Source organism: Eublepharis macularius, chromosome 7 (genome assembly GCF_028583425.1).
Source record: "Eublepharis macularius isolate TG4126 chromosome 7, MPM_Emac_v1.0, whole genome shotgun sequence".
NCBI lineage: Eukaryota > Metazoa > Chordata > Lepidosauria > Squamata > Eublepharidae > Eublepharis > Eublepharis macularius.
In genome coordinates this window covers 106,515,259-106,541,283 of record NC_072796.1, presented here as the reverse complement: position 1 = coordinate 106,541,283, position 26,025 = coordinate 106,515,259, and the positions used below count along the sequence as shown (strand labels likewise).

Here is a 26,025-nt window from a genome sequence, read left to right as displayed (position 1 = left end):
GATATAAACACCCACTAAGAAGGGATTTGAAGAAATTCGCCCAGTAAGCAGTAAAAAGGGGTAAAATGTGTTTTCCTAAAGGGTTACTGCTTTGCTGTGTGGTTGGTAGGCTGCTGCCTGCTTGTGTCCCCACCCACTGGCAGCTTGGCCACTCTTCCCTGATTGGGCCAGCCTTTCAAGGTCATTTGCATATGCTGGCTGATTGGGGCTCACAACATTCCACACCTCATCCCACCCCCACCCCCCCCCCCCAGACAGTTGGAACACAGAGGTCGTTTGCATATGTGGCCTGATTGGCTCTCACCCCTCACATTCTAAACAGTATGCAGTTGCTATTGGGAGTTATTGAATGTGTCCTGACTCGTCAAATGCACCTCCCAGTCTTTCCCTAAAAGCTCACTAGGGTTGCCAACTCAAAAAACCCCCCCACAAACCAAAAAATGTTACATACCCATAAGTATTATAACTGGATTTAAAGTAGTTAAATACCGTACTGAAGCACGGGTGTCAAGCTAGTAAATAAATAAAATAAAAATAGAGAACTGCCTATTTATTTATTTTACTGCATTTATACTTCACCTTTCTCAAAAAGCCTCAAGGCTGATATCCAGCCTGAGGTCCTGCTGTAAAGCAAGGTTTTCCCTATGAAGCCAGAGAAAGAAACATGTTTTAAACACATGTTTATTCAAATATATATTTTACAGGTATATACAGACTGCCATCCTTTTTTGTAATATAAAATGCTTTGACTGGAATAAAACAAAAGTCAATTGTTTTACCAGAAGTTTCACTTGGACTTTAAATGTGTGCTACCAACAGTTGCTTATCCAGGAGAAAAGCTGCATGCTGTTCTTTAGTGGTAAAAACACTTGCTGGTATAGGTATAATTTAGCATGCGGATGAAGATATCCCACTTGCTACTGAAAACGTTAGTGCTTGCCTTAGATATTATACATCTTGAGTAGAGAATTGCACCATGATGGAGATCCTTTGCTACTTAGCAGCTCTCAGTATATTGCTGCAGGGGCCAGCAATAGCATTGCTGTTCAATGCAAGGAAATAAGGCAAAGTGCTGGTGTAACGATGCCAATGCTAAATTATATTGGGTCGAATCACCAACACAGGTCATCTCCTTGCTGTAGCATTGGTAGCTTCTACCCAGGTCTACAGACTTTTGCCACGATGCGTCACTTCATAGATTCAGACGGTAAGCAGGGTCTGTTCGAGGTATTTTCTCACTCAAGCAAGGTATATCTGTTTCTTCCTTTCATGCCTTCTCTGACAATGCCTGTTGCCTCCTGCGCCATCAATGGCTGGGAGTAAACTGACCCCCTTCCGTGTACTGGCACCATCTCCATTGTGCTGCTCCAGATAGTTGCTTGGGTGGCTTGGAGAACCAACCCTGAGTGTAACGCTATGGGTGGTGGAGGAAAGTGCCATCAAGTTATAGCCGGATGGTGACTCCTGCTGGAGTTTTCAAGGCAAGAGGTGGTTCGCCATTGCCTGCCACCGCATAGTGACTCTGGTGTTCTTTGGAAGTCTCTTATCCAATTTCTAACCAAGGTCAGCCCCGCTGAGCTTCTGAGATGTGGTGAGACCAGGCTTGCCTGGGCTATCTAGATGACTCTGTGTCGGTCTACTACTGATACTGAATAAAAGGAGCTTGTGTCTGTAAAACATTTACATTCATTATAGTTTATAATGGTGGGTAGAAATATGTATATTTTTACAGTTTCTCTTCTTGGCATCATTTCCCTTTTCCTTTGTTTTTTCCCAGCCTTTTTCTTTTCACTGGCAGCTTTTGGGGACAAGGTTTCCATCCCAGCACTTATTAAGTGCTTGTCTCTATATACTGTCCTTTGAATTTAAAAAATAAAATAATTACCAGCTATTGAATTGTCATGAATAAGTTTTTAGAAACTGGTAATAAGCCAGAGAAAAGGCTAATAACGTAGCACATATTAAGAAACAACCAAATGATGTACTGTGCAGTTGTGCGTATTTCAGTGCGCAGCTCATGGGCACAAGGCACAATTTCCAGCTACGCAGATACATCATGAGCAGAAGCTGTCAGCCGACTTCTGCTTACTTAGGCTTGGTTTCTGAGGTTTCCATTTCAATGTCCAGGTCTGCTTGACAGCAACAGAACAGTATCTGAACATACTTTGTAGAGGTAGCTACAAAATAATAGAAATGGCACAGAGATTACATCTCATTTAGGGCACTTCAGCATAATACTAAAAGATTCATTAACACAGCAATCCAACTTTTGTATATTAGAGTAATTTGGTTATTGTAAGGAGCACTTGGATAATGATGAGACTTGCCCACATTATTATTGTACAGCGGCATAGTAAAAAACAAAACAATACCGCATATTCAGCACCTGAAGGGCAAATGGCTTCATCATCATTGTTCTGCTCCATAAGTACGTATTTCAATTCAAGAAAAACAGTCACAGATACCTGATCAATAATTAACAACAATGATTGTCTAGTTAGTGCTCTTTATGTTGATTTAAGGAAATACAAACTAGACCAGGACCCTGAGATATCACATAACCACCCACGCCCAGTGGCAAATCAGTTGCCATTTTGTAGTTTGACAATATTGGGAATGCCTCCCATCCCTATCAATTTGGATTTCATAAGGTACCTTTTGTATACAAGAAGTTTAGAGCTTTTACCACAATCTATACAATTCCACCTCTTTTTGTGGTTAGCCACAGCACTACTCTAGCCGGGATACCCAACCTTTTTGATCCTGCAGGCACCTTTGGAATTCTGACATAGGGAGGCGGGTGCAACCAGAAAACGGTTGCTAAAGAAGGAGCAGCTAACTAGAAAATGACTGCCACAGAAGACAGAGCCAACCACAAAATTTCAGGAAGTGAGATTAGGCATAAATCTGGTTATATGTAACGCTTCAATGTTTCAGGGATAAGTCCTGCTTAATAGGATGCCTTTTAAAATGAATGTATTCTTTAAAAAATGTTTTTGGACACACAGAGCATTCATATAGTCACACAGTTGTGGCAGCTGCTGCAAAAAGCAATTTTTAAAAATCTGATCAGCTAATCAGATCTTCAATGGCCAATTAGAAGCCTGGCTGGGCAAATGCCCCTCCTGGCCTCACTCACTTTCTAAAAACACTTGGTGGGCACCAGGAAAGGTATCAGTAGGTGTCATAGATCCAGAGGAGTAGGTGTCATGGCACCCATGGTTACCACATTAGGCACCCCTGTGTTAATGGTAAGAGCCCCGTGGCACAGAGTGGTAAGCTGCAGTGCTGCAACCCAAGCTCTGCTCACAACCTGATTTTGATCCTGGCAGAAGCCGGGTACAGGTAGCTGACTCAAGCTGACTCAGGGCCAAGCTACAAGTGACAAATGACACAGGTTGGAAACTCGTCAGTTTCACTCAAGTTTTGATGGGAAATGTAGGCATCCCGGTCTTGCAGCTTGACTCTCTGACTGCTCTCCAATGGACTTTTCAACTGTCACTTGTCCAACATTCTGCCAAGCTGCCTATATTTCCCATCAAAACTTGAGGGAATCTGACAAGTATCCAACCTGTGTCATTCGTCACTTGTAGTTTGGCCCTCAGCCTTCCATCCTTCCGAGGTTGGTAAAGTGAGTACCCAGTTTTCTGGGAGTAAAGTGTAAGATGACTGAGGAAGGCAATGGCAAACTACCCCGTAACAAAATGTCTGCCAAGAAAACATCATGAATGCGATGTCCCCCCATGGGTCAGTAATGACTTGGTGCTTGCACAGGGGACTACCTTTACCTTATACTAAAGGTACTAACAACAGTTGAAATAAATATTTTTAATGGTTACTAAACCCTATAATTTTTTTGTTTAGTCTCCCAACATACAGCAGATGAATGTATAATTTTTTTCCTGACATGCATGTAGGTGTGTGTTCCTTACCAGAGAGCCATCGAAGGTACCGAGGTCTCTTTTCAGCTGGTAAATAGACGCCCAAAAAATATGCAGGGATTCCAGAGAGTGCTATACCAATTCCAATGAGAGAATTTATTGTATCACTGTACAGAGGGACGATGACGAGGAAAAGGGTACAAAAGCAGTACACGACTGGGAAGAAGAGGCTGAGCTGCATATGCAAAAAGATCAAAGCAAGTTACAGGAAGGAGTTCAACAAATATGTAGCATAATCTCACATGCAAAAGAACCTCCATCATTTTACAAAGTTCTCTTATAGATGCTAACTTGCTTTAGAGCAACTAGCTTCTGCCAGAGTGTTGATTCCATGTATCAAACACTTAGCAGTTAAGTGATTTGTTAGTCTGTATAATCTGACAAAGATGAATGAGACATATCCAAGATCTTAAGCAAGAATAATATTTTGCATTTATATAGCACAGCTGGAGTTTAAAGCACTTTGCATACATTATCTTGTCAGCATTCTCACAGCATCCCTATAAGGCAGACCAGTATTATTCTCTGCATATTGCAGATGGGGAGATGGACTTAGGCTGAGGGGCAGTGTCTTGCCTAAGACCATACATTGTGTGAAATCTAGTGTGTAGTTGTGGTTAGAGAGTTGGACTAGGATCTGGGAGACCAGGGTTTGAATCCCTTCCGGCCTGGAAGCTCACTTGGTTGCCTTGGGTCAGCCTAACCTCACTCTTAGATTTGTTGTTGTGTGGGTGAAATGGTGGCCGAAAGGACGATGACGTTGTAAGCCACTTTGGGTCACCACCACTAGGGAAAATAGTGGATCTAAATTTGTAAAATAAATAAATAACGTGTCTTGCTTCTCGGCCTTTTGGCTAAGATCAGGTGAGTAGTGTGTCTCTCAGTGCATCAACCTACTGCCTAAACAGTTCGTAGGATAGTTCAGCCAGGACCCTTAGCCATGATATAAATATATGAAACTCATCTGTATGAACTTGCATGTGAATTTTGCTCCTCTGGTCAAGTTTGATGTCTCTGAAAGACTGTCTGCACCTCCTCTCTTTATGCTAGTTTGTGTTTGTGTGCTAGGCGGCGTTTTTTTGTAGTGGGACCAATTCTTTGGACTGGCTCTCCAGAGCATCTTTGGAGATCACCTACAGTGGTGTTTTTAGGAAAACATGCATGGGCATTCTTTTAAAATCGGCTGTTATGTTGAGGCTGTTTGGACGTTTATTTGTGGGAGCACTGAGATTTGGATTGAAATGAATGCACTTTTTGGCTGGTGACTTTTTTCTACATTGTTGTTTTCTGTCTTTTGTCATTTTATTGCACTGTTGCCATACTAGTATTTTCTTAGTTGCCTTGAGTCTTTGAGAAAGACAGTGTGTACATGTTCACAATCAACAAAGAAATGAACAAACAAACAAATTCAGAAGTAGAGTTGTCTGATCTCAAAATACTGAGTGACAGACAGTCCCATCCAAGCAGCGTTACAGCTTTCTAAGTCCACTGACTTCAATAGACTTTAAAGGGTGTAACTCTGTTTAGGTCTGCAGATCATTCAAGAAGCCACCATGCCTGGTCTGAGTGTTACAAAAGTGATCTCAGAAAAAGGTAAGAACACTTCTAATAACATGTTCTAAATTAATCATTTCAATTTCTGAGAATCTTTAACATTTGGAAAAAATGAATGAATAAGGCTGTTTGATAACAAGAATCTTTTCCTGTCCTATCCATCGTGTGTGTGATGCCTTGTTGTTGCCACCTATGGAATGCAAAGGCTGCTCCTTCCTCCTCATGTTAACCAAATTCTATGGAAAGATGGGCAGGGGAACATTCTGTTTTTCCCTTGTGGTTGGTTGCAGCCACATCTGAGTAACAGGATAATACTAGCAGGTTTAATTTTATACTGGTTTCCAAAAGATAAATAAATATACAGGGCTGAATTTATTTGAGGCATTTTTACAACATCCTCTAGACAATTTGTCTCCTACCCCAATCCTGAATTAGGTTCCATCTGCAGAAGATGCCAATTCAGTTCGTTTCTAGACTTTAAAGGACATTGAGCAGAAAAAATGTGGTTTTACCCAGCTGGGGCAGGGGAAACTTACTAGATCGTGGAGGGTGGTGCCAGCACCATGATGATGTCACTTCTGGAAGTGATGTCAGCATGTCTGTGGTTTTTGCCCCAGATACCAGTGCTTCACCTGGTTTTCTGATGACATCCCTTCTGGGCGTACGGGAAGTGATGTCAACATGTTGTTGGCAATGTGACAACACCACCAGGAAAAGCCAATGCTACTTGTTAGTCCCCCCAGTTTCTCACCATTCCCCCCCCCTCCCCGCACCAGCAAGCTGGGTGCTGTGGGAAGCTCCAGCAAGCTGTGTGATGGGAAACGCTAGCAGCAGGAAGTGGAGGGGTTAGCAACCCTACTTCACAATACAATTGTCTACACATTCTTAGCAGCAGAGCTACCCCCCCCCCAATTTTATGTTTTATTTCTGTTATTTACTTACTTTAATGGGCCGTTGCCTATCTGGCTGAGTATATCTTAAATATATTAATCCTCCAATTGATAGTCCAACAAAAAACCAATAGCTGAAACAATAGTAGTTAATCAGGAGAAACACATCTTCCACAAGGAGATATATCAAAGTCATTAAACCCTGCCAATGGATAAAAAGACAAGAAGAATTAGAGGAAGAGTTCTATGTGCATGGTTTAAATATTTATTTATTTAAATATATATATGCTGTCTATTCAGAGACCTTCTTGAGGCAGCTCATAAAATAAAATACAATAAAATCATAAAACAGTATAAAAATTATCCATCATAAACAACCATTAAGAACAGGCCACAACATCAGGCATTAAAAAACAAGCCTTTAAGAACAAGCCAAAGTATAAACAGCACAAAACTACAGGCTAGAAGTTCTGTTGTACTTCTGTATACTGCTGGCAACACATGATCATCAATGTTTAAAATACAAATTTTCTGATGACATTTTTTTTATTCATTAGTGTTATTTTTCAAATCCTGCACAAAAATATACACCTGCAGCATTTGTCCTTGTTTTTTTTACTTGATTTTTTCTTTTATCTGGATTTGTATAACATTACATAAAATAGCCTATAGTTGCCTCAATCCAGCAAGAAAACTCTCCATGCAGATCATCTTGCTAGAGAAGAAAGGAACTGGTGTTTATACCGGCATATGACAATCTGGCATGAGCTGAAAGGCCCACGAGGTGGCACCATGTTTGAGCCAACTAATGCAGCATTAGCAAAGGGAACGAACTCCCTTTAGGACCCAGCGGCAAAGTGCAGAACTGCAGTGGGAGAAGTTTAGGCTGCAAAGGAATCATCTTTGCTTCATGGCTGCTTCTCCCCAGCCCTAACCCTGAGCAAACTTAAGCTCTAACTTAACTTTGCCAAGAAGAGTCAATGCGTGTATGGAAGAGGGTGGGACTGAACGTCCGGTGGCTGCTGAATGAATGGCGAGTGGTGCGTTTCCAGTGTTTCAGAGGGGATAGAATAAAAAATGGTGACGTATCATCAAGCACCATCGTTCACATACCTGCCATGTTGGGGGTGTGCTAAGATGTAAACAAAACCTAAAGAAAATGTGGAGGTGTATTAGGGTGGCCAGGTCCAGGTTGAGAAATTTCTGGAGATTTTGAGGGTGGAGCCAGGAGAGGGCAGGGTTTGGGAAGCCAAGGGGCCTCTGTGGGGTATAATGCCATAGAATTCACCCTTCAGAGCAGCCATTTTCTCCAGGGGAACTGGTCTCTTGTTGCCTGGAGATCAGTTGTAATTCCGGGAGATCCCCAGCTACCACCTGGAGGCTGGTAACCCTAAGGTGTATAATTGGGTCCAGTGTGAACTGTTGGGGGGGTTATGGGTTCCTAGGTTCTGTGTTATCTATGTGCTGTCACATGAGACAGGAGGGTTTTGAGTATGTGTGTGAGGCAAGGAGAGACAGCCAGCGATTGCATACTAGGGTTGCCAGCCTCCAGGTAGTGGCTGGAGATCTCCAGGAATTACAACTAGTCTCCAGGCCACAGAGATCAGTTCACCTGGAGAAAATGGCTACTTTGGGGGGTGGACTCTATGGAATTATGCCATGCCAAGGTCCTTTCCCTCCCCAAAGCCCACTTTCTCCAGGTTTCTCCAGATTTCACCCCCTAGATCTCCAGGAATTTCCAAACCTGGAGCTGGAAACCCTATTGCATACACATGGTTTGACCTGTCTGAAGTTTGGCTCAGCTTCCATTTCTTAGTTTATCTCCTTCACTTCTTCCTGCCTGTTGAGTTGTAGCCTGGATAGGGCTCGACAAAACATTTTCTGTCGATTCTACTCCTGACCCACTGTGCTGTATGCCCAGCTGGGCCAGTACCAAATTTTGCCCAGGTCTCTGCTAATCCAGCTGTCCACCCCGGGTGCCGCACAAACAAACCCTTTGCTGAGATGTCTGCATCCATTAATCAGGGTGGCATGCATTTTTCACTATTCAGAACTGGAACGGCACACAATAGCTGGAGATTAAATGTGGACATGCTTCCGAATTTAATTTAGCCAATGTGATCCTCATCAACATAATACAGAATGGACAAGAACTACATCCCTGTCCCCAACCTTTTTCAATCTATGGGCACTTCTGGAGTTTTGACAAAGGGCAGTGGGTGCCATGAAAAATAGGGGCGTAATTATGAAATGTTGGGAGATTCCAAGCCAAGCATTTTCCTATGAAGAAGGCAGCTGTTTCCGATTGGGTGCTACCTGGAGACACCAAGAGCAGAACCACAAGTGACAAAAGGCACAGATTGGACACTTGTCAGCTTCCCTCAAGTTTTGATGGGAAATGTAGGCATCCTAGTCTTGCAGCTTGGCTCTCTGACTGCTGTCCAATGGACTTTTCAACTGTCACTTGTCCAACATTCCACCAAGCTGCCTACATTTCCCATCAAAACTTGAGGGAAGCTGACAAGTGTCCAATCTGTGCCTTTTGTCACTTGTAGTTCCGCTCCAAGATGGAGCATTCAGGGCTCTTCTGAAGCACCTCCTGGTTCAGCAAAGTGTAGGAAGGTCAGGATTGGCTCTTTGCTTTGGAGAAGAAGCTCGTGGCTTCCAAGAAACAGTTCTTTGGGCACCATGGGTGCCATTCTGGGGGCCACTGTTTTAAAAGCTATGACCATATGCATTAGTAGTTATGTGCAATCTTAGTCTTGGTAAAGGCAGAGTTGTTTGCTTGGCTTACAACATACAGTACTGGCTAGAATTACACATAGAATTAATATAGGTTTCAAAAGAGTCCAAATATAAATGTAACAAGTGCAAATGTCCTTTGCTTCCTTATGTTTTGCAATTACTTACATTAAAAATAAGGGCAGGAACAGGGGTGAAACATTTCATATGAATCAAATTCAGGCTGTCGGGGAGGTGTCCTTCTCTGGCACCAACGTAGAAAAGCCTAAAGCGAGGTGGAGGAAAGAGATGTATCAGCACAATCCTATTAGAGTCTAACAAAGTGATGGTGACATGGATCTAAAGAACAGATGGAAAGCAGACAAGCAGATTGCAGGGTTTCTTTTAGCATTTCCCCCCCAATCTGATTAATAATACCAGGGATATTCCCTTCACCAGTGGCTGCAGTGCTGATGTGGGTCATTCTTATGTGATCCATCCATCCTGTGTGGTATCCATACGGCAGTTGTGCCATATGGAATGGATACCATTGGAATCAACCCCAGGTCACTGTAAGAAATGACAACTCCTTTTTAAGGGTGCTCTAAAAAATTAGCTGCTGCATAACCTGACTCTGCCATTGTCACATGGCTTGGGTGGGAAAGAGAAGAATACATTTACGCATCTTAATGTTTACAATATCAGAACATAGCACTGAATAAATTTCTTTGCATTCCCACAATTTGTTACAGCAGCCGGACAAAAGAAGGGTGTTTTGTTTTCTTTTACTTTTTCCTTCTAGTACAAAGGAGCAGTTGCACTGTTTGCCTTAGATGGTGATAAAAGGTAACTGCTTATACTATGTACCCTCTTATATTGAGCGAAATGGCTTGGATGAGTATGCTTGGTGTAAGTGGAGTTATGCAACAAGGAGAGTGTAGCTCAAGGAGGCAAAAGAGAAAAGCAATCAAGTCAGTTACAGTATATTGATACATATAATATGGATAGTCATACAATATATCCAATAAAAGTCCATAAACTTTGGTATGGATAGGGTATATCAAAGATGGACCATAAGCATGCTGCCCTATTCAGACAAAATGGCAATCTCATATATTCCGTTATAGGGATTCTGATACACATGGCTGGATACCCCCAAAGGTAATATCTGAAAAGCTCTTAGTTGTACTGTGGAATCCCAGAAAGTAAATAGAATATTCTTTGCACCTAACAATTCTTTTTTGTACAAATGTGCTAGATAAATGAGACCTAATATATCTATAAAGCTCCTACAGTTTACTAGACTGGCTATGAAGGCAGAATCAAAGACAACCTCTGTAAACAGTAGGTTATGCTCTTACTGGCATTTTACAGTTTCCTTACGTTTTGGGCAAAATGTTTTCTTGCAGCTTACAAATGAAAGAAGGACAAAACAGAGCTTCACAGAGCATTAGTGTGGTACAGTATTCAGCACAATCATTTTTACAAAATGCTGCTGGCCTCACCTGTACAATGCTAGCTTCTTAACTTTTTACCTGGATGCTGCAATAATAGATGAGTTTAATCCTCCATAACAAGACATGGCCACTGCAATGGGGATAATCCATTTAGCATGGCTAAGAGCTTCATTACCAAAAGTCTGTAACAGGAAAAAGAAAGAGCTCATTCAGCTAGTTTCGCAATGTCAGCCGTCATGGAAATTTACAGCTCAAGCACAGTCAGCCAGCCTGTTTTTAACAAGAATCCCCATCACTATGGGAAAAGTTTTTAAATAGGGTAATTTTGTGATCCATAACACACAGCTAAATTGCCTGTAAGTGGGTGATTAAGCATGATAACAGAAAGCAAATGTGCGTAAAGAGTGGGGCGGACTAGCCAGTTATTGACAGGGAAAGTTCAGGGTGGGCTGCTGACTTGGAGGGTCACTCACTGGCAGCCAGGAGCAAGCAGAGCCAAGAGCCAAGACATCGGCTTCTATTACAGCAGTAGCTCAGCTTGGACCCTTCACAGGCAACACTGATCAGCTCCGAAGTTGTCTCCTGCTGTGTAACCATGGTTGAGCATCATTAGTGCCACTGGCTGCATCTGAACTGAGTGACCCCTGCAGTCTTAGCTCATTGTGCTGTAGGAGCTCCTCAGCTAGGCTTGTTCCTGGGTCAGTTTTAACTTCCCAGTCCATCCTGGGGAAAGACTGACTATCCGGCGGTTGGATTTAGTCATTGTGCTGGGATTTTGTAAATTCTCTTAGATTTCATACTAGACAGCAAAAGGATTTTTTTTAAAATTGCGCATTCTCTGTTCATCAATCCAAACTCCATTTACATAGATAGTTTTGCATTTTTCCTGTTTCCTTCCTGAATGAAACTTTCTGCCCTTGTCTACCTCAAGGCAGTAATCCTCTCTGTATGGAACATAGGGTGTTTGGGCCTCCTGCCCCTATACTGGGCAAACACAATTCCTCTGAGGCCAAGGTGGGCCATCTGCCTTTCCCTCTGCTCTCTGCCTTTCTTCCTCCTCATCCCATAGCCCTTCATTCCTGCTTAATCCTACCTCCCTACTCCTCATCTACTCTAACTCTCCTTCTCTCTGTCCTCCCACCATCTCCTTCCCTCATAATAATCTCCTGCTTTTGGAGTTAAACCAAGCCTTGAAGGCTGCCAATACTGTTGTGGTTGCCTAGCAATGGCCACTGAGAGAATTTGCTTCTTAAAGCTACAGGTGCTGCTTCTATTATTTGGGTTTTTTTAAATACCACAATGGATTTTTTTTAGATTTCAGATTTTTCTGCAAACTTGGGGCTTTGTCAAATTTGTAGAAAGATCTTTCTGTTCATGGCAGAAATCTCTGGATTTGTATCCATGGCCATATTCAGAATTAGATATATTAATAAGTTCCTTTCTAACTCAAGGATTCAGTGGCTGTAGTCCTAAGGACATTTTTCTGGAAGTAAGCCCCAATGGATAACATGGGACTTACTTCTAAGTAGTCCTGCTTAGGATTGCTCTATTATTCTAGTTGCTTTCCTCATTTATTAGCAGTAGCAATCTGGTCTATGCACATTTATTTATTTACTGATTATTACTTTCTGGATCCTGAAGAATTTTCCTGTCAATGGTGATATTTTCTTCCAAACTTTTTCACTAGAGAAGGGCTCCTTGAGCTGGGAAAACTACTACTTTTAACAGGAAACTTCTGTAGGATCCAGCTCTAAATTTTTATCTCACTTTTCAGACAAAAGTGGCTCTCAAACTTGTTTTTTTAAGGCAGATTAATACTTGCCACAAAATAGTGTGGAAGTATGTCCTGATATATATATGAACAGCCAGTCCAGGTAGAAACAGACTTTTAAAAAACTCTTATATTTGCTCTTAGCTAAACACAATATATATGTTTTCTGTAGCACCTCATGATCTAAACTTACTCTTTGTATTTATAGCCCATACCAAAGACTGAGATGAGGACCAATTAACAAAATAAACTTGTTTGTGTTCAATGGACAAGAGCAGCCAGCCATCGCAGAGCCCCAGGTCTGTCACATGTAGCCTTTATCTAATATTCTGGGTACCATTGCCAGCAACGGTAAATTCTCCTTTGTTCAAATAGTTGGACTTCTCAGATATTGTAGCTTATCTTCAATACACACAGTTATAAAAGCAAAGTTTATCATTTGAATAATTGAATCAGAAGCGGACTGACAGGCCACTTGTTTTGGGTGGCTCCCCAATTCCATTAAAATGCAAAAAAGCACTAGCAAAATATGTTTGGAGCCATCGTTCATTGTCAATGAGCCGTTGTAGTATTTTAAAGATATGATTCTGTCCGGCTAGAGTGCATGGGCTTCTGCAGCATACGCTGTGGCCATTTCTTGAAACCACTGGCTTGAAAGGTGTCCCCAAACCTAAAGTAGTTGTAAGATGAGGATGAACCGTCAGCTTGCCAGGCCATGGCATCAACTGCTGTTACACTCTTGACGGCTTGTAGTCTATTTCAGTGTGGAATATAGAAGTAGAGGGCTTCCATATCCATTCTGGCCAGAATGGCATTTTCAGAAGGTCATTAATGGATTATAGTTTTTCTTAGGTGATCCTACAAGAATCTTTGTTGTTTTGGCTGCAGCAATCTAAGTTCTGGGATGAACTTAATATTTCCTCCTTAGGTCTCTCTGCCTGGTCTCCTGCAGAATCTTGCTTTTTCCTTTAGCTTTTCTGTAATCTGGCCGTATTAATTTGTTAACAATTGCAAAACAAAACAAAAACCTATCTCTACTTGGACTCATTCAGACAGATACTGGGATCAAATATTGGGGGTGGGGGAATGAAATGCCTAGGAATAACAAACAATATGGTCAAGACTACAGAGACCAAAGATATAATTAGACAAATAAAAATGCATGTCAGAAAATTGGACATTACTAGTACATCTGTTAGGGAACAGAGGGTATGTCCAACTCTTTACTTAGGTATTGTCCTCCTGATGCAACTGCCGAAGTATTTTTCTCATCTGACAGTACCAAAGTTCAGAAGAGCTTTTACTCTGGCAAGAATGAATGCTCTTCCCTTGGCAGTTCTGGAGGGCAGATACAAGAAAGTACCATATGCTAACAGAACATGCAGATGCCCATATGATAAAACTGAAACCATTGAACATATGATTATAGCGTGTCCCGTATTTAATGAGTTGAGGGCTACCTTAATCATCCCTTTCCTTAAAAATATGGAACTACCTAATATGAGAGTGCAGGAGACATGGTTATCGGATACAAATGATTCCTTTACTCTTTCTGTGGCAAAATAAGTAAGGGCAATAATTAAACATCAGAGACATGATATCAAGTAAGGTTCTTCCCATTTTAATTTCTGCTCAAGGCGATAGCCATTTGAGCAGTACTAGACAGATAGATAGAACAAAACAAATCTTCACAGTATCAGTAGCTACAGTGGATGACTTAAAGCAAACCTATTTTTAGGCAAGATCAAATCTAGTTCCTTTTATTACTTTCAGACCAATACCTACTCTAGGGTTTGAGTTTCTGCTCAGTAACTAACTGCTTTTCTGGAGCAGTGGTCAACTGTCAACTTTCAGTTCTCCTGAGAACTTCTTTGTGCTTAATTTTACAATTTCCTCAACCCATTTTGATTCTCTTTTACATTTTCTGGTTCTCTAAATCAGCTTTTCTTCATTTCCTTTCACTGAATCCATATTTTCCAGGGAAAGGACAATCGTTATTCCCCCCCCCCCCAATTTGCCCTAGGAGGAGAAAAGGAATGTTTGAACTGAACGCAGCCGCCAAGCTGTCTGCTTTTAAGTGATCACAAAGGATTTTATTATTTTTTTTCATTTTCTTGAGTTATGCAGTTTACTGCAAGGTAGATTTCAGATCCTGATCAACAGTTAATTTAGTTTGAGGGTTGCTCTCAACATTATACATACTCTTCCACCATATGAAACAAATTGTTTTCCACTTGTGAGTTGGAACTTACCACAGCCACAGCATCACTTGCTAACAGAGCCGGCATATCCAGTACAACGTAGTAGGCTACATTTGTCAGCAAGTAAATGATTGTTACAATAGGCATTGAAATTGCAATGGAAAGTGGCAGGTTCCTGCAGAGGAAGATAAAGTATTATGGCACATCACTCAAAATACAGTAAGGGGTAGCCCAAAAACAAAAAAAGGAGGGGTGATACTCAAATTTAGTCACGAGGCCATTTGCAGATATATCTTTCCACTCAGAAGAATTATGCAAATGAAATTTATAAAACCAGTCCCTCTTGGAGAATATTGAGTCAACAGATAACTCAGAATTCAAAATTTGAATTATATATATATTCAATTACTAAATTAGTAAATATATGTAATGGTTCGCAGTTCAGACCCAGGGTGGATTGATACTACAGGAATCACAGAGTAGCTTATTGCTTAGTATCTGTACCATATGGGCAGTCAGTCAATTGTAGCCTCTGAGCATGCAGTTAAGCCCTGCTTCCCTACGCCCTCTTCCCATGATTGGTTACTTTAGGCTTAAAAATGGTAAGAGATCACTACTGACATGCCTTGTGCTTTGAGGGGTGACTATCACTGCAATCTTAAGAACATTTTCCTGGGAGTGAGCTCCACTGAATAGGCCTGAGTAGAATTCTGAGTAGATCTGTTTAGGATTGTTATCTATGTGGTTTTTGGTTGTCTTGAGACAGCTAGGAAAGCTTTACTATGATTTTTATATAATTACAATTGCTTTTGTTAACAACAACAACATTCGATTTATACACTGCCCTTCAGGACAGCTTAAAGCCCACTCAGAGCGGTTTACAAAGTATGTTATTATTATCATCCCCACAACAAGCACCCTGTGAGGTGGGTGGGGCCGACAGAACTCTGAGAGAGCTCTGGAGAGCTGTGATTGACACAAGGTCACCCAGCTGGCTTCAAGTGGAGGAGTGAAGAATCAAACCCAGCACGCCAGATTAGAGTCTTGTGCTCTTAACCACTACACCAAACTGGTTAAAGATTATTTGGTGAGAAATCTGTAGCAATTTTCTGTAGGACTTGATTAAAAGAACAGGCAAGTAGGAGACCATTTAAAAAGAAAGATGCAGTATGCATGTAAAATATTTTGATCATTGCCCTGCCTTATGTAGTTGATTTTCACTATATTTTTATATTGCTTTGGGGGGCATTTATTTGGGTATTACTTGTATTGCCAAAGTCTACAGCTGGAGGCACTGATAATACATATAGTTAAGATTACTGCAATGCACTCCACATGGGACTGCCTTGAAAAGAGTTCACAAACTCCAACTGGTGCAGAATGCTGCAGCCAGGATGTCAACTGGATTGGGTTATAGGGTCCGTATCACTCCACACCATATCACTGGCTCCCAGTCTGTTTCGAGGCACAATTCAAGGTGCTGCGGTTGACCTTTAAAGCCTTACATGGCTTGGGACCAACATAACTGAAGGACTGCCTACTCCTTTACAAACCTACCCACCTGCTACAATAATCTTTCAAGGGCCTGCTTTGGGTGCCCCAAACGTCTGAGATTAGGTGGGTGGCAACCTGGCAGAGGGCCTTCTCGGTCACGGCATCAACATTCCAGAACTCCTTCCTGAGAAAGACTCGCCTGTCATGACTTCCGTCATGTTCCCTGTCACTCAGGACCAGGATTATGGGGGCTGTTTTGAGCTGCTATAGGAGGAGGACTCTGTAGGAAAAAGTCCTTGCACCCATGGAAGTGCAACACTGGATCCATCTCTGAAACTGAGCTCAGACATGCTGTAATCCAAAAGAATACTAGGAAAAAGATATGACCCACTGATATCCTCATTAAATGGCAGCGGGATGATGCATATGCTCTGTTCTCTGAGACACGTATGTATGTACCTTTGCGGATTTTTCATTTCTTCAGTGACAAAATTCAGTGTATCCCATCCAGAATAGGAAAAGAGGGCTGAGTAAAGAGCAAGAGCAATGAATCCAGCATCTGTTGTTGAACCTTCAAATGGATCCTTAAGGTTTTCTGTTTCTCCTGTGCAAATATCAAAGTCTTCTGTAATTTACGTATCTGCATATAATCTTCATACAATTTAATGCAATAGGGGTACATTCAGCATGTTTATCGTGAACAAGGCGGGTAAAAGTTATCTGAAATGGCTGTTTCCACACAGCTTACCTTCTTCCAGAAAATGGCTTCTTCACGCACAAAATCGTGCGAGAAGATGCTGTTATCGCGGAAGACAGCATCTTCTCGCATGATTTCGCACGATAGCAGCGTCTTCCTAGCGCGGTTTTGCGTGTGAAGACGCTGTTTTCCAGAAGAAGGTAAGCCATGTGGAAACGGCCACTGTCTTTTCTATGTCAATGCATACATTACTTTCAGTATTCTCCTGCACATGTAATGGATTTTGAAAGAGATCTGTTAATATAAACTACTTAAAATCAGAGAAGGAAACTCATGGAAGTGTCTGTGAATAGAGATAGTTTGGAGCACCTTCCACATATTGAAGTTCATTTGGAGCCTTCCATGAGTTTTGTCTAGTGATGGTACCCTGCTCACACAAATAGACAATACCCACTTGCAGTGAAAAATGCAAGAGGACCACCAAAAGTAACATATGAACTGACTGTATGTTGAAACCAATGTGAATTTGGAATCATAAAAAAATCATATTATCCAATATAATTATTGTTATTTGTTGAGTACTAAAAGTGACTTCAGCAAGATAGCCATGTCCTATGCCCATCTTTGCCGGATATTTTAAGAAACAGGCGACAATATATTTAGTATATCACACTGAATTGTAATTTCAGGAGGAACTAGATGCTGATATAAACCATCTCTAGGATAATTCATTCACCCAAGATAGAATTTCTGGATCAGTTAGCAGTGAAATCCTATGCAGAGTCACTCCATTGCAGAGTCACTGAATTGACTTCAGAGGCCTTAAACTGTTTATTTGCATGTATTTACAGACATGCACAAGAATGTTGTCCTATTATATGAACAGGTTGCATGTAAATACATTGTGCTAAGATTTCTGTGACCTTGGACACTGCTGTAGAATGTACCACGTATCCATCATACATCAGTCCACATAATACAGCTGGGGATGGTTCATGTAGAGGACAGAATAATACAGTCAAAATAGATGTTATAAACTGGCCCATAATCTTCTCTATGTACTATTAAGTTTTGTTAGTATTTTACTTATAGTAAATATGTTCTTACCTTGGCTAATTTTATAAAGGCCCACTGTTATTACCATAATAAGGGCCATAACTTTTGCATATGTGAAAAGATCTTGTACTCTGGTTCCCCACTTCACATTGACACAGTTAATAAATGTCAGGGAGCCTGATGAAAAAATGGGATACAAACAAGACAGGCATGGTTAGCTGCACTTCAGCAAGACATGGGTCACTTGAATTATTTTCATTAACTTAAAAGGATTTTTTTTTTTGGTAAGCAAATAAAGGTAATAAGAATACAGTGGGAGCGGTAGGCGGAGGATAATCAGAATTTCCCAAAATAAATAACAAAAACATCCTATTGTGGAGCAATCAGAGATTAAGGCCTGCTCTGGATGGGGTTTCACTGCCCACCAGCAGAACATAGTTAGGATCCAAACAAATATTTTTACTAGTTTTAATGCATTTTAGTGTTTACTGATTTTATTGTAAGCCATTTCTAGGGATGTACATTTGTATCAAAATCCAGATTTGTAATCAGGAAGGACTTTTCATATTTGGATTTCAAAATTTAGAAAATCCCAAATTCCAAATATCCAATGAAAATAAATAGGAATCGCTATTTTCCACTTTGAAAAACAAGTAAGGCAAGCCACTTTTAACAGGTTCCTTCAGCCTTCTGATTCTTTCCCAGTGCCTATGCCAACCCCAAAAAGTTAAGATGTAACAACTACAGACAGCCATAGCTCTTATTGCTAGGCATTAGGAAATTACTGGAATCTGGGTATGAACCCTGAACAGTGCAAATGCCAGCAGGGTCGGACCGCGCCTGACACAGAGAAGCAGAGGACGGCAGGTGCAGGGAAATGGACTAATACGGTGAGTAGCACTGGAACAAAAAGTGGACAGACAGTGGTGGGAGGGTGGGAACTACCCCAACAGCGTTGGGTACAGCCCAGTTGAGAGAGTGAGCACAGCCCTAGACTAGCAGTTCGAAGAAGGGGAGAGGCAGCAGACTGAAACGTGGCATACCCTGTACAATGGAATGGAGTGTGCCATTCCCTCTTACTCAAAGGGCACCTCGGGGGAGCCCAGTAATGGCACATTGACCTTAAAGTAAAACAGTTTTTCCACAGGTTCAGGTTCCAGGCACAATTAACAATGTCCACTGACAGAAAGAACACCAACATGCTTAACATACTGCTTGGAAGGCAAGACATCTCTCCTCAAACAGACCCCTTTCATCCCATTAAGCCAAGGGATCAGTCTCTTCCAGCTTGCAGGGCTCCCGTGTTTAAGTCTCCACCTCGGCTTCTGCCATGTCTTCCCTCTGGCTAAACCATGGCAACACCAGTCAGGGGACCCTTAGTGCTAGGCTGTCTGGTGAATGTTTCAGTTTCTTTTCCCAAGAAGCCAGCCCAGGCTGTCTGAGGAATTTTCCTCTTCTTCCAAGCAGCCTAGACTGGTTTCTATAGGAGTCAATGGGACTCTGAATATTTAGGAATTATTCCAAAAATACAGATTAAATTCAAATTTGGAAATATTTGTATCTGTTCTGAATATATCTTATTGAGTGTGAATATTTCAAAATTGCACATCCCTAGAGATTCCTCTCAGCCCCAGCTCCCCAGCTGCATTTTGGGGATAATAACAACACTGTTCCCTGCTTTGAGTGGGGCACTCATCTGTCTAGAAGAGCGGTATATAAGTGTAGTTTTTATTATTTCTGTGTCTGTCTATGGAGAAGTGGCAAACAATCTAAATAAAGAATAAATAAACTGGAACTGTCCTGTTTTTACAATTCTGGCTGTTTCATTTGCAAGAAAGGAGCTAAGTTAGATTCTTATTCTTTTAGCGCCCTCTAGCATTCAAAGAGAAAGTTGCCACTTTCTATAAAATATCACAGCTCATCTCTAGAAGCAATGCAAAATAGGTAACCAACTCCCCTTTTTCTTAAATCAAAAACTAGGTAGCTAGCAAACCATCTATATTCTGGTATGACATGAGGTAGTGGTTACAGGAGATTTGTTTTAAAATGAGCACGGGATGTCAGTCTACATTTGAGGTTCAAAGATAAAATTGATTGCTCACAACAGAGAAAATTAAAGTCCTGTCGCAGCCAGTAGACAGAAAGTTGGACTTGGTTTTCGTGGGACCTAGGGTTCAAGGCTCAGCAATGTCGCTTTTGGCAAGACTAACTCTCAGCCCCATTTCTCCATCTACAAAATGGAGAAAACAGTAATTAGGTCATACGATCATTGTCATAAAGGATGGCTATACTGTAGGCTGTTTGAACAGGCCTTTTCTTGACTTAGAGTAGCTCACCATGATGACACGGTTTGAGAATTAATAATTAGACATGTAACTAAAATATATACCATGATGCATGCACAAGTGCAGGAGAGTAAGTGGTGTGTAGTGCAGAATGCCAGACTAGGATCTGGGAGAGCCGCATTTAGATCCTTACTCTGCCATGGAAACTCACTGGGTAAGTCATGCTTTCTCAGCCTGACAGTAGGATTTGAGCCCAGTGGCACCTTAGAGCCCAACAAAAGCTCACCAAGGGAGCTCTGACTCTCGAAAGCTTGCACTCTGAAAATCTTGTTGGGCTCAAATCCTGCTATTTTACTGCAGACCAGCATCAGCTACCCTTTCAGCCAAACCTACCTTGCAGAGTTGTCATTGTGAGGATAGAACAACAAAAGAAAACCATGTAAAAAGAGGACAATGTTGCAAGCCACTTTAGGTCCCAGTTGGGGACAAAAGTGGGGGATGAAGACTTATCCGATCTAAATAAACAAATAATTGATGTGGGCTATGAACAGAATCCATGCCCCTCCAAAATAAGAACATAAATACTGTCTTGGTGTACTAGGATAGGGAGATTCAAATACAGTACACCATAAATCTGAACTGAATTGTTAATAACATTCAGAATCAGTGGGAAACTTTCCAATCTAAAAGATATTTTGACACTTTCTTTCCTATTTTCAGTTTCCTGTATTTTTCAGTATAAGGCTTTATACAGAAATATACATTGAATTATCTTGCACTGTAGTGGATTATGGCTGAAAGTGACTGTTCCAGAACTCGGGCAGAGATTTTTCTTTCCTTATCAGCCCTGCTATTCCCAGGCAACAAAGAAATGCTTAATATTTAATTTTTTGTTCATGCAACATCTGTTGAGTTAACTGAAATCTTGTAAAGAGTCCAGTAGCACCTCTTCATCAGATGAAGAGAGCTGTAGTTCTTGAAAGCTTACGCTACAATAAAGTTGGTTAGTCTTAAAGGTGCTACTGGACTCTACTATTTTGCAACTACAGACTAACACGGCTAACTTTGGATCTGAAATCTTGTGTTTTTCTCAGAGGAAATGTGAAGAAGCCAAACCCTTTTCTACCAATGTTCCCTCTTCCCCAAGAGGCATGTTCCAAACCTTTGCAATCAAATGAAATAGTTACATTGATTGACTCTAATTTTACTTACAGATGCAAGCAGCTGCAATCAGCCTAACTGCTCCATACGGTGGTTCACAGAATGGAAATATTGGTTGAACGATGTAGTTAGCAAAAGTGATGGCTATAACAGCCTGAGTTGTTGGTTCAATAATGAGCAAGGAAGACCATAGTCTGATAAAGGCTATAAAGCCTCCAAACGCTTCCAGAATGTAGGCATAACTTGCTCCGGATTTTACTATGGATGTTCCCAGTTCAGCATAACACAGTGCTCCAAACAGTGAAAAGATCCCCCCAAGAGCCCAGAGGAGGAGGGCAAGTCCATAAGAAGCACTGTACATCAGAACACCTTTGGGGGACACAAATATTCCAGAGCCAATCATGTTCCCAACTATTAAAGAAATGCCATTGAGCAAAGTGATTTCTTGTTTCATCTGCATTTTTTCTTTTTTGCTCTTTTCCACCAGATCCAGTTCAGTCTTGGGCATGTTCCTTTTGTTGCAACGTATTATCCAAGGGCTCGTCATCTTCAATTAAATATTACCTGGAAATATTAAAGATTAAATATTACCTGGAATGTTTTCTTTTTTTAAAAAAAAAGAAAAGGTGCCATCACAAAGGACAGAGAGGGAGAGAGAAAACTGGACCTGAATGGTAGCCTGTATGCAGATTACGCATGGTGGATATAACCATAGTGGAAAGAGCGTCATCTGGGCAGTCTCTGGTCAGAGATTGTAGCCCCTTCTGCACCGGGGACATAACTCCTCACTTTCCCTGAAGTCAAGTCAAAGGCATGGAATCAGCTTGTATGTGGCTGTTCACAAAGCTCTGTTCCTGCCTCCTTCTCTCTTGCCCCCCAGCATCTGTTTCTCCATCATGGATAAAAAGAGAATCTAAAACTCAATTATTTCTGATACCCAGATATTTAGCCCCCTATACAATATTCCCAGCAGTGCCAAAGCAAAAAGAATAAAAAGGGAACTTCCCCCTGCCTGCTTTCAAACCAGCGATTCATTGATCTTGCGCTGGACTTAAACAATTTTTTTAAAGAGAAAAAAGGAGAGCAGGGAGAATAGAAAGGAGGGGAGAGGGAGTAGCTGGCTAGACGAGTAGCCAATTGCAATGCAGTAGGCAAGCATGGGGCAGGAGAGGGGGGAAGAGGGTAGAATACCAAAATGGAATAAAGAGGGTGCACGGGGAAACAGCCTGCCACGAAGTCATGGTATAAGCGCTCCCAGGAAAATGGGGGAAAGCCACATAGTGACTGGAGTGAATACTCTTGATGACGGCAAATCTAGTGCAGACAGTCACGAAAAAAACAGCACTGCAGTATGGAAACTGAACTGGCGAAATAGACCCGTACAGACTCGGCTTAAGTCTAGTGACCCTCATGCAACATTTAACCAGGAGCCAAAGACTACAAGTGACTTTTTTCCAGGTAGTTGATATTGAGCTTTTGAGGATGGGACAAATAACCAGTGTTTATCCAGATTCAGAGCCTCCTGCACCCCATATGTACCAATACAAGCAGCTGATCATATTCTGACCATGGAAATACTTATAGCCATTAAATAAAGCACCTTTCTCTCCATACAGATATCCATGCAGGTGGTTGTATAAGCACAATAATAAGAGGTATAGCTCAAGCAAATTTTTCATAGAAAATTCTCAAGATAATTTTCCTATTTTGAATATAACAAGTAGGTTTTTAACGTCATTGTCTTATGTTGTATTCAAATTCTGAAGTTTTGCCAAATTTCAAATATGTATAAAAATTTCAGCTTAGGGACCATGATTTGGTTCCAATAACATCTTAAAAACCAACTAGATTTCCAGGGTATGAGCTTTCAAGAGTCTGAGCTCTGACTCTCAAAAGCTCATACCCTGGAAATCTAGTTGGTCTTTAAGGTGCTACTGGACCTGAATATTGGTCTTCTACTATAGACCCACACAACTACCCACCTGAAACTAGTTTAGGGACCATGCCCCTTTAGACAAATGAGGTATATGGATTTCCAGGCAGCCTAAGAACAAGGTCTGTCATCAACCTTGAGATGGAGAGCTCATTCTGCAATTGCCTAGCAGCCCCTGCTGTCAGCCTCGCAGGCTTTTCAGTCAATGCAACACCCCTCCCATTTGACTGGTTAGCACAGGAGCATGAAAGGAATCAGTCTTCCTTTGAATTCCTTTCTGGCACAGCACTTTCCTCTCACCTGGCAACAGGAAACAGTGGCACTGGTAGCTACAACAGAGAACAATGAATGAGGGAAATCCAACCTTCATCTTGTGAGAAGGCAGGGCATGCAGAACCTCCAACCTAGTCTCTCCCAATTTTTTCCCTCTTTCCCAATATGAACACACATGCACACATCCCCCACACTGTCTATAAGGATATCAATAGTTTGGAAGAACTGTGATCCCATGTGTTAATTTCTTAACAGAAAAGTGATATGCATGTGAAAAGGTGGTAGTAGGAACCTTTTGTAGTATGCTGTACCGTAGGTAGTGGGTGTGACTATTTGTTGTGAAGTAACACACAAGATGGTTTTACAACCCCAGCAGCCTCAGATCATATGGGAACCAGGTAATAAAAGCTTCCCCTTAACTGCAGGAAGGAAAACACCCCCATTTATGATGACAGATGAAGGGACCATTTTCCATACCACCAGGAAGAAATGCCAGGTGGATTATTTTTTTTTTTTTTTTTTTTTGAAAAAATTTTTTATTGGGTTAGAACATTTTTATTTTTACATTACAATCAATTTTCCCCTAATTTTTCGTTTCTAACCCCCTCCCTTTCCCCCCCTTTTGTTGACTTCCAACAGCTTTCCCACCCTCTGTCCCTTTTCCCTTACTTCTATTGAATTCCTCTGTCTAAAACAGATATACATTCTCCATTATATTAAGCAGTGCATCATTAACTCCTTTAATTATACACCCAAACTATACGTCTTTAGATAAACAATTTATCCCATTTTCCAATTTTGAATAATTCTATATAAACCTATATATCATAAACCATAAAAATTTCCCACATTTAAATCAAACAATTTGATTTGTTCTCTATATATTACTCATTTCAACTTTTTATGGTAATTCTATATAGCTCCTCAGATACTCAATCAATTTAACTCTTCTATACATTCAGTTTGGTGCATATAAATCTTGTCAAAGAAAGAAAATATTGTTAGTTAGTCAATCCTCATGTTTAAACCTTATCATTAATTATTCTCTATCAGTTGACCTATACATATCTATATATATCTCAATCACTTAATCTAACTGCTTATAAATTCACATTTCTCTTCCTCCCCCGGTAAAGTCACCCCTCTCTTTTATACTTTTATTATATTTCAGTAGTTCTCAAACTGCCACAGTTTTCCTCCCACCTCCCATTTCTTCTCCAGATATTGTTTCAGCTTCTCCCAGTCTGTGTTGAACTGCCCTGAGTCCAGATCTCTCAGTTTTCTTGTCATCTTGTCCATTTCAGCCATATACAGCAATTTGTAGATCCAATCTTCAATAGTTGGTACTTCTTGTACTTTCCATTTCTGCGCATACAAAAGTCTAGCTGCTGCAGTCATATAAAAAATCAACGTCCTATGATGGGCTGGAATTCCCTCCATTCCCAAGTTTAGCAGCAGGAGTTCTGGGTTCTTATTTATTTGAAACTGTAAAATTTCACTCATTTCTCTTATTATTTCCCCCCAGAACTGCCTAGCTACCTCACACGACCACCACATATGATAGAGGGAGCCCTCATGTTTCTTACATTTCCAGCATTTATTAGAAGTATTCAAATTCCCTAGCGCAATCTTCTTTGGTGTCATGTACCAACGATAGATCATTTTGAAAATGTTCTCTTTAATATTAATACATGTCGTTGTCTTCATTGTAGTTTTCCACAAGTATTCCCATGCCTCCATTGTTATTTCTTTATTGAAATTTATAGCCCATTTCACCATCTGTGTTTTAACTATCTCATCCTCAGTATACCATTTCAGCAATACTTGGTATACCTTGGATATTCTTTTCTTGTCTTCTTTAAGAAGGGTCTGCTCTAGTTCCGAGTTCTCTGTTCGTATGCCCCCTTTTGCAAAGTCTGAGTTGTATAAGTCTCTAATCTGTCTATACTGAAACCAATCATAGTTAGGTGATAGTTCCTCTTGCGTCTTTATTCTAAGTTTAGATACTTCAATCTTAGTTATTTCTTTATACGTTAAACATTGTTGTTCATTATCCACAGCTCTCGGATCTATCACCTCATATGGAACCACCCACAAGGGGGTTCCTTCTTGTAAGTAAGTTCTATACTTCTTCCAGATTGTAAATAGACTTCTCCTTACAAAATGATGCAGGAACATCGAGTTGACCTTTACTTTGTCATGCCATAGGTATGCGTGCCATCCAAAAATTTTTTTATATCCCTCTAGGGCTAATAGTTTCTTATTCTTTAATGTCATCCACTCTTTTAGCCAAACTAGGCAGATTGCATCATGGTAAAGTCTCAGATTGGGCAGTTGCATTCCGCCTCTCTCCTTTGCATCTTGTAAAACTTTTACTTTCACTCGAGGCTTCTTGCCTGCCCAAACAAAATCTGATATTTTCCTCTGCCATTTTTCAAATTGTTTAGAGTCTCTGATGATTGGTATTGTCTGTAACAAAAACATTACTCTTGGTAACACATTCATCTTAACTGCTGCAATCCTGCCCAACCATGACAGGTTCAATCTATTCCATTTGATCAAGTCTCTCTCTATCTGAGTCCATAATTTTT

At 40.9% G+C, this 26,025-nt stretch overlaps 1 protein-coding gene across 3 annotated transcripts in view; it reads right to left on the bottom strand.

The window, feature by feature from the left end:
• Positions 1-663: 663 nt before the first annotated feature.
• Positions 664-26,025, bottom strand: part of LOC129333704 (Y+L amino acid transporter 2-like) — a 69,128-nt gene continuing 43,766 nt past the window's right edge. For all 3 annotated transcript variants that reach the window (XM_054985548.1, XM_054985547.1, XM_054985549.1), the window contains exons 2-10: positions 21,280-21,792; positions 17,834-17,959; positions 16,489-16,633; positions 14,587-14,710; positions 10,642-10,745; positions 9,296-9,392; positions 6,438-6,587; positions 3,933-4,116; positions 664-2,177 (exon numbers count right to left, since the gene is read on the bottom strand). In XM_054985548.1, the coding sequence (XP_054841523.1) occupies positions 2,086-2,177; positions 3,933-4,116; positions 6,438-6,587; positions 9,296-9,392; positions 10,642-10,745; positions 14,587-14,710; positions 16,489-16,633; positions 17,834-17,959; positions 21,280-21,775 (1,518 nt within the window). In that variant the 5' untranslated portion in view covers positions 21,776-21,792 and the 3' untranslated portion in view covers positions 664-2,085. The remainder of the gene's footprint in view (positions 2,178-3,932; positions 4,117-6,437; positions 6,588-9,295; positions 9,393-10,641; positions 10,746-14,586; positions 14,711-16,488; positions 16,634-17,833; positions 17,960-21,279; positions 21,793-26,025) is intronic.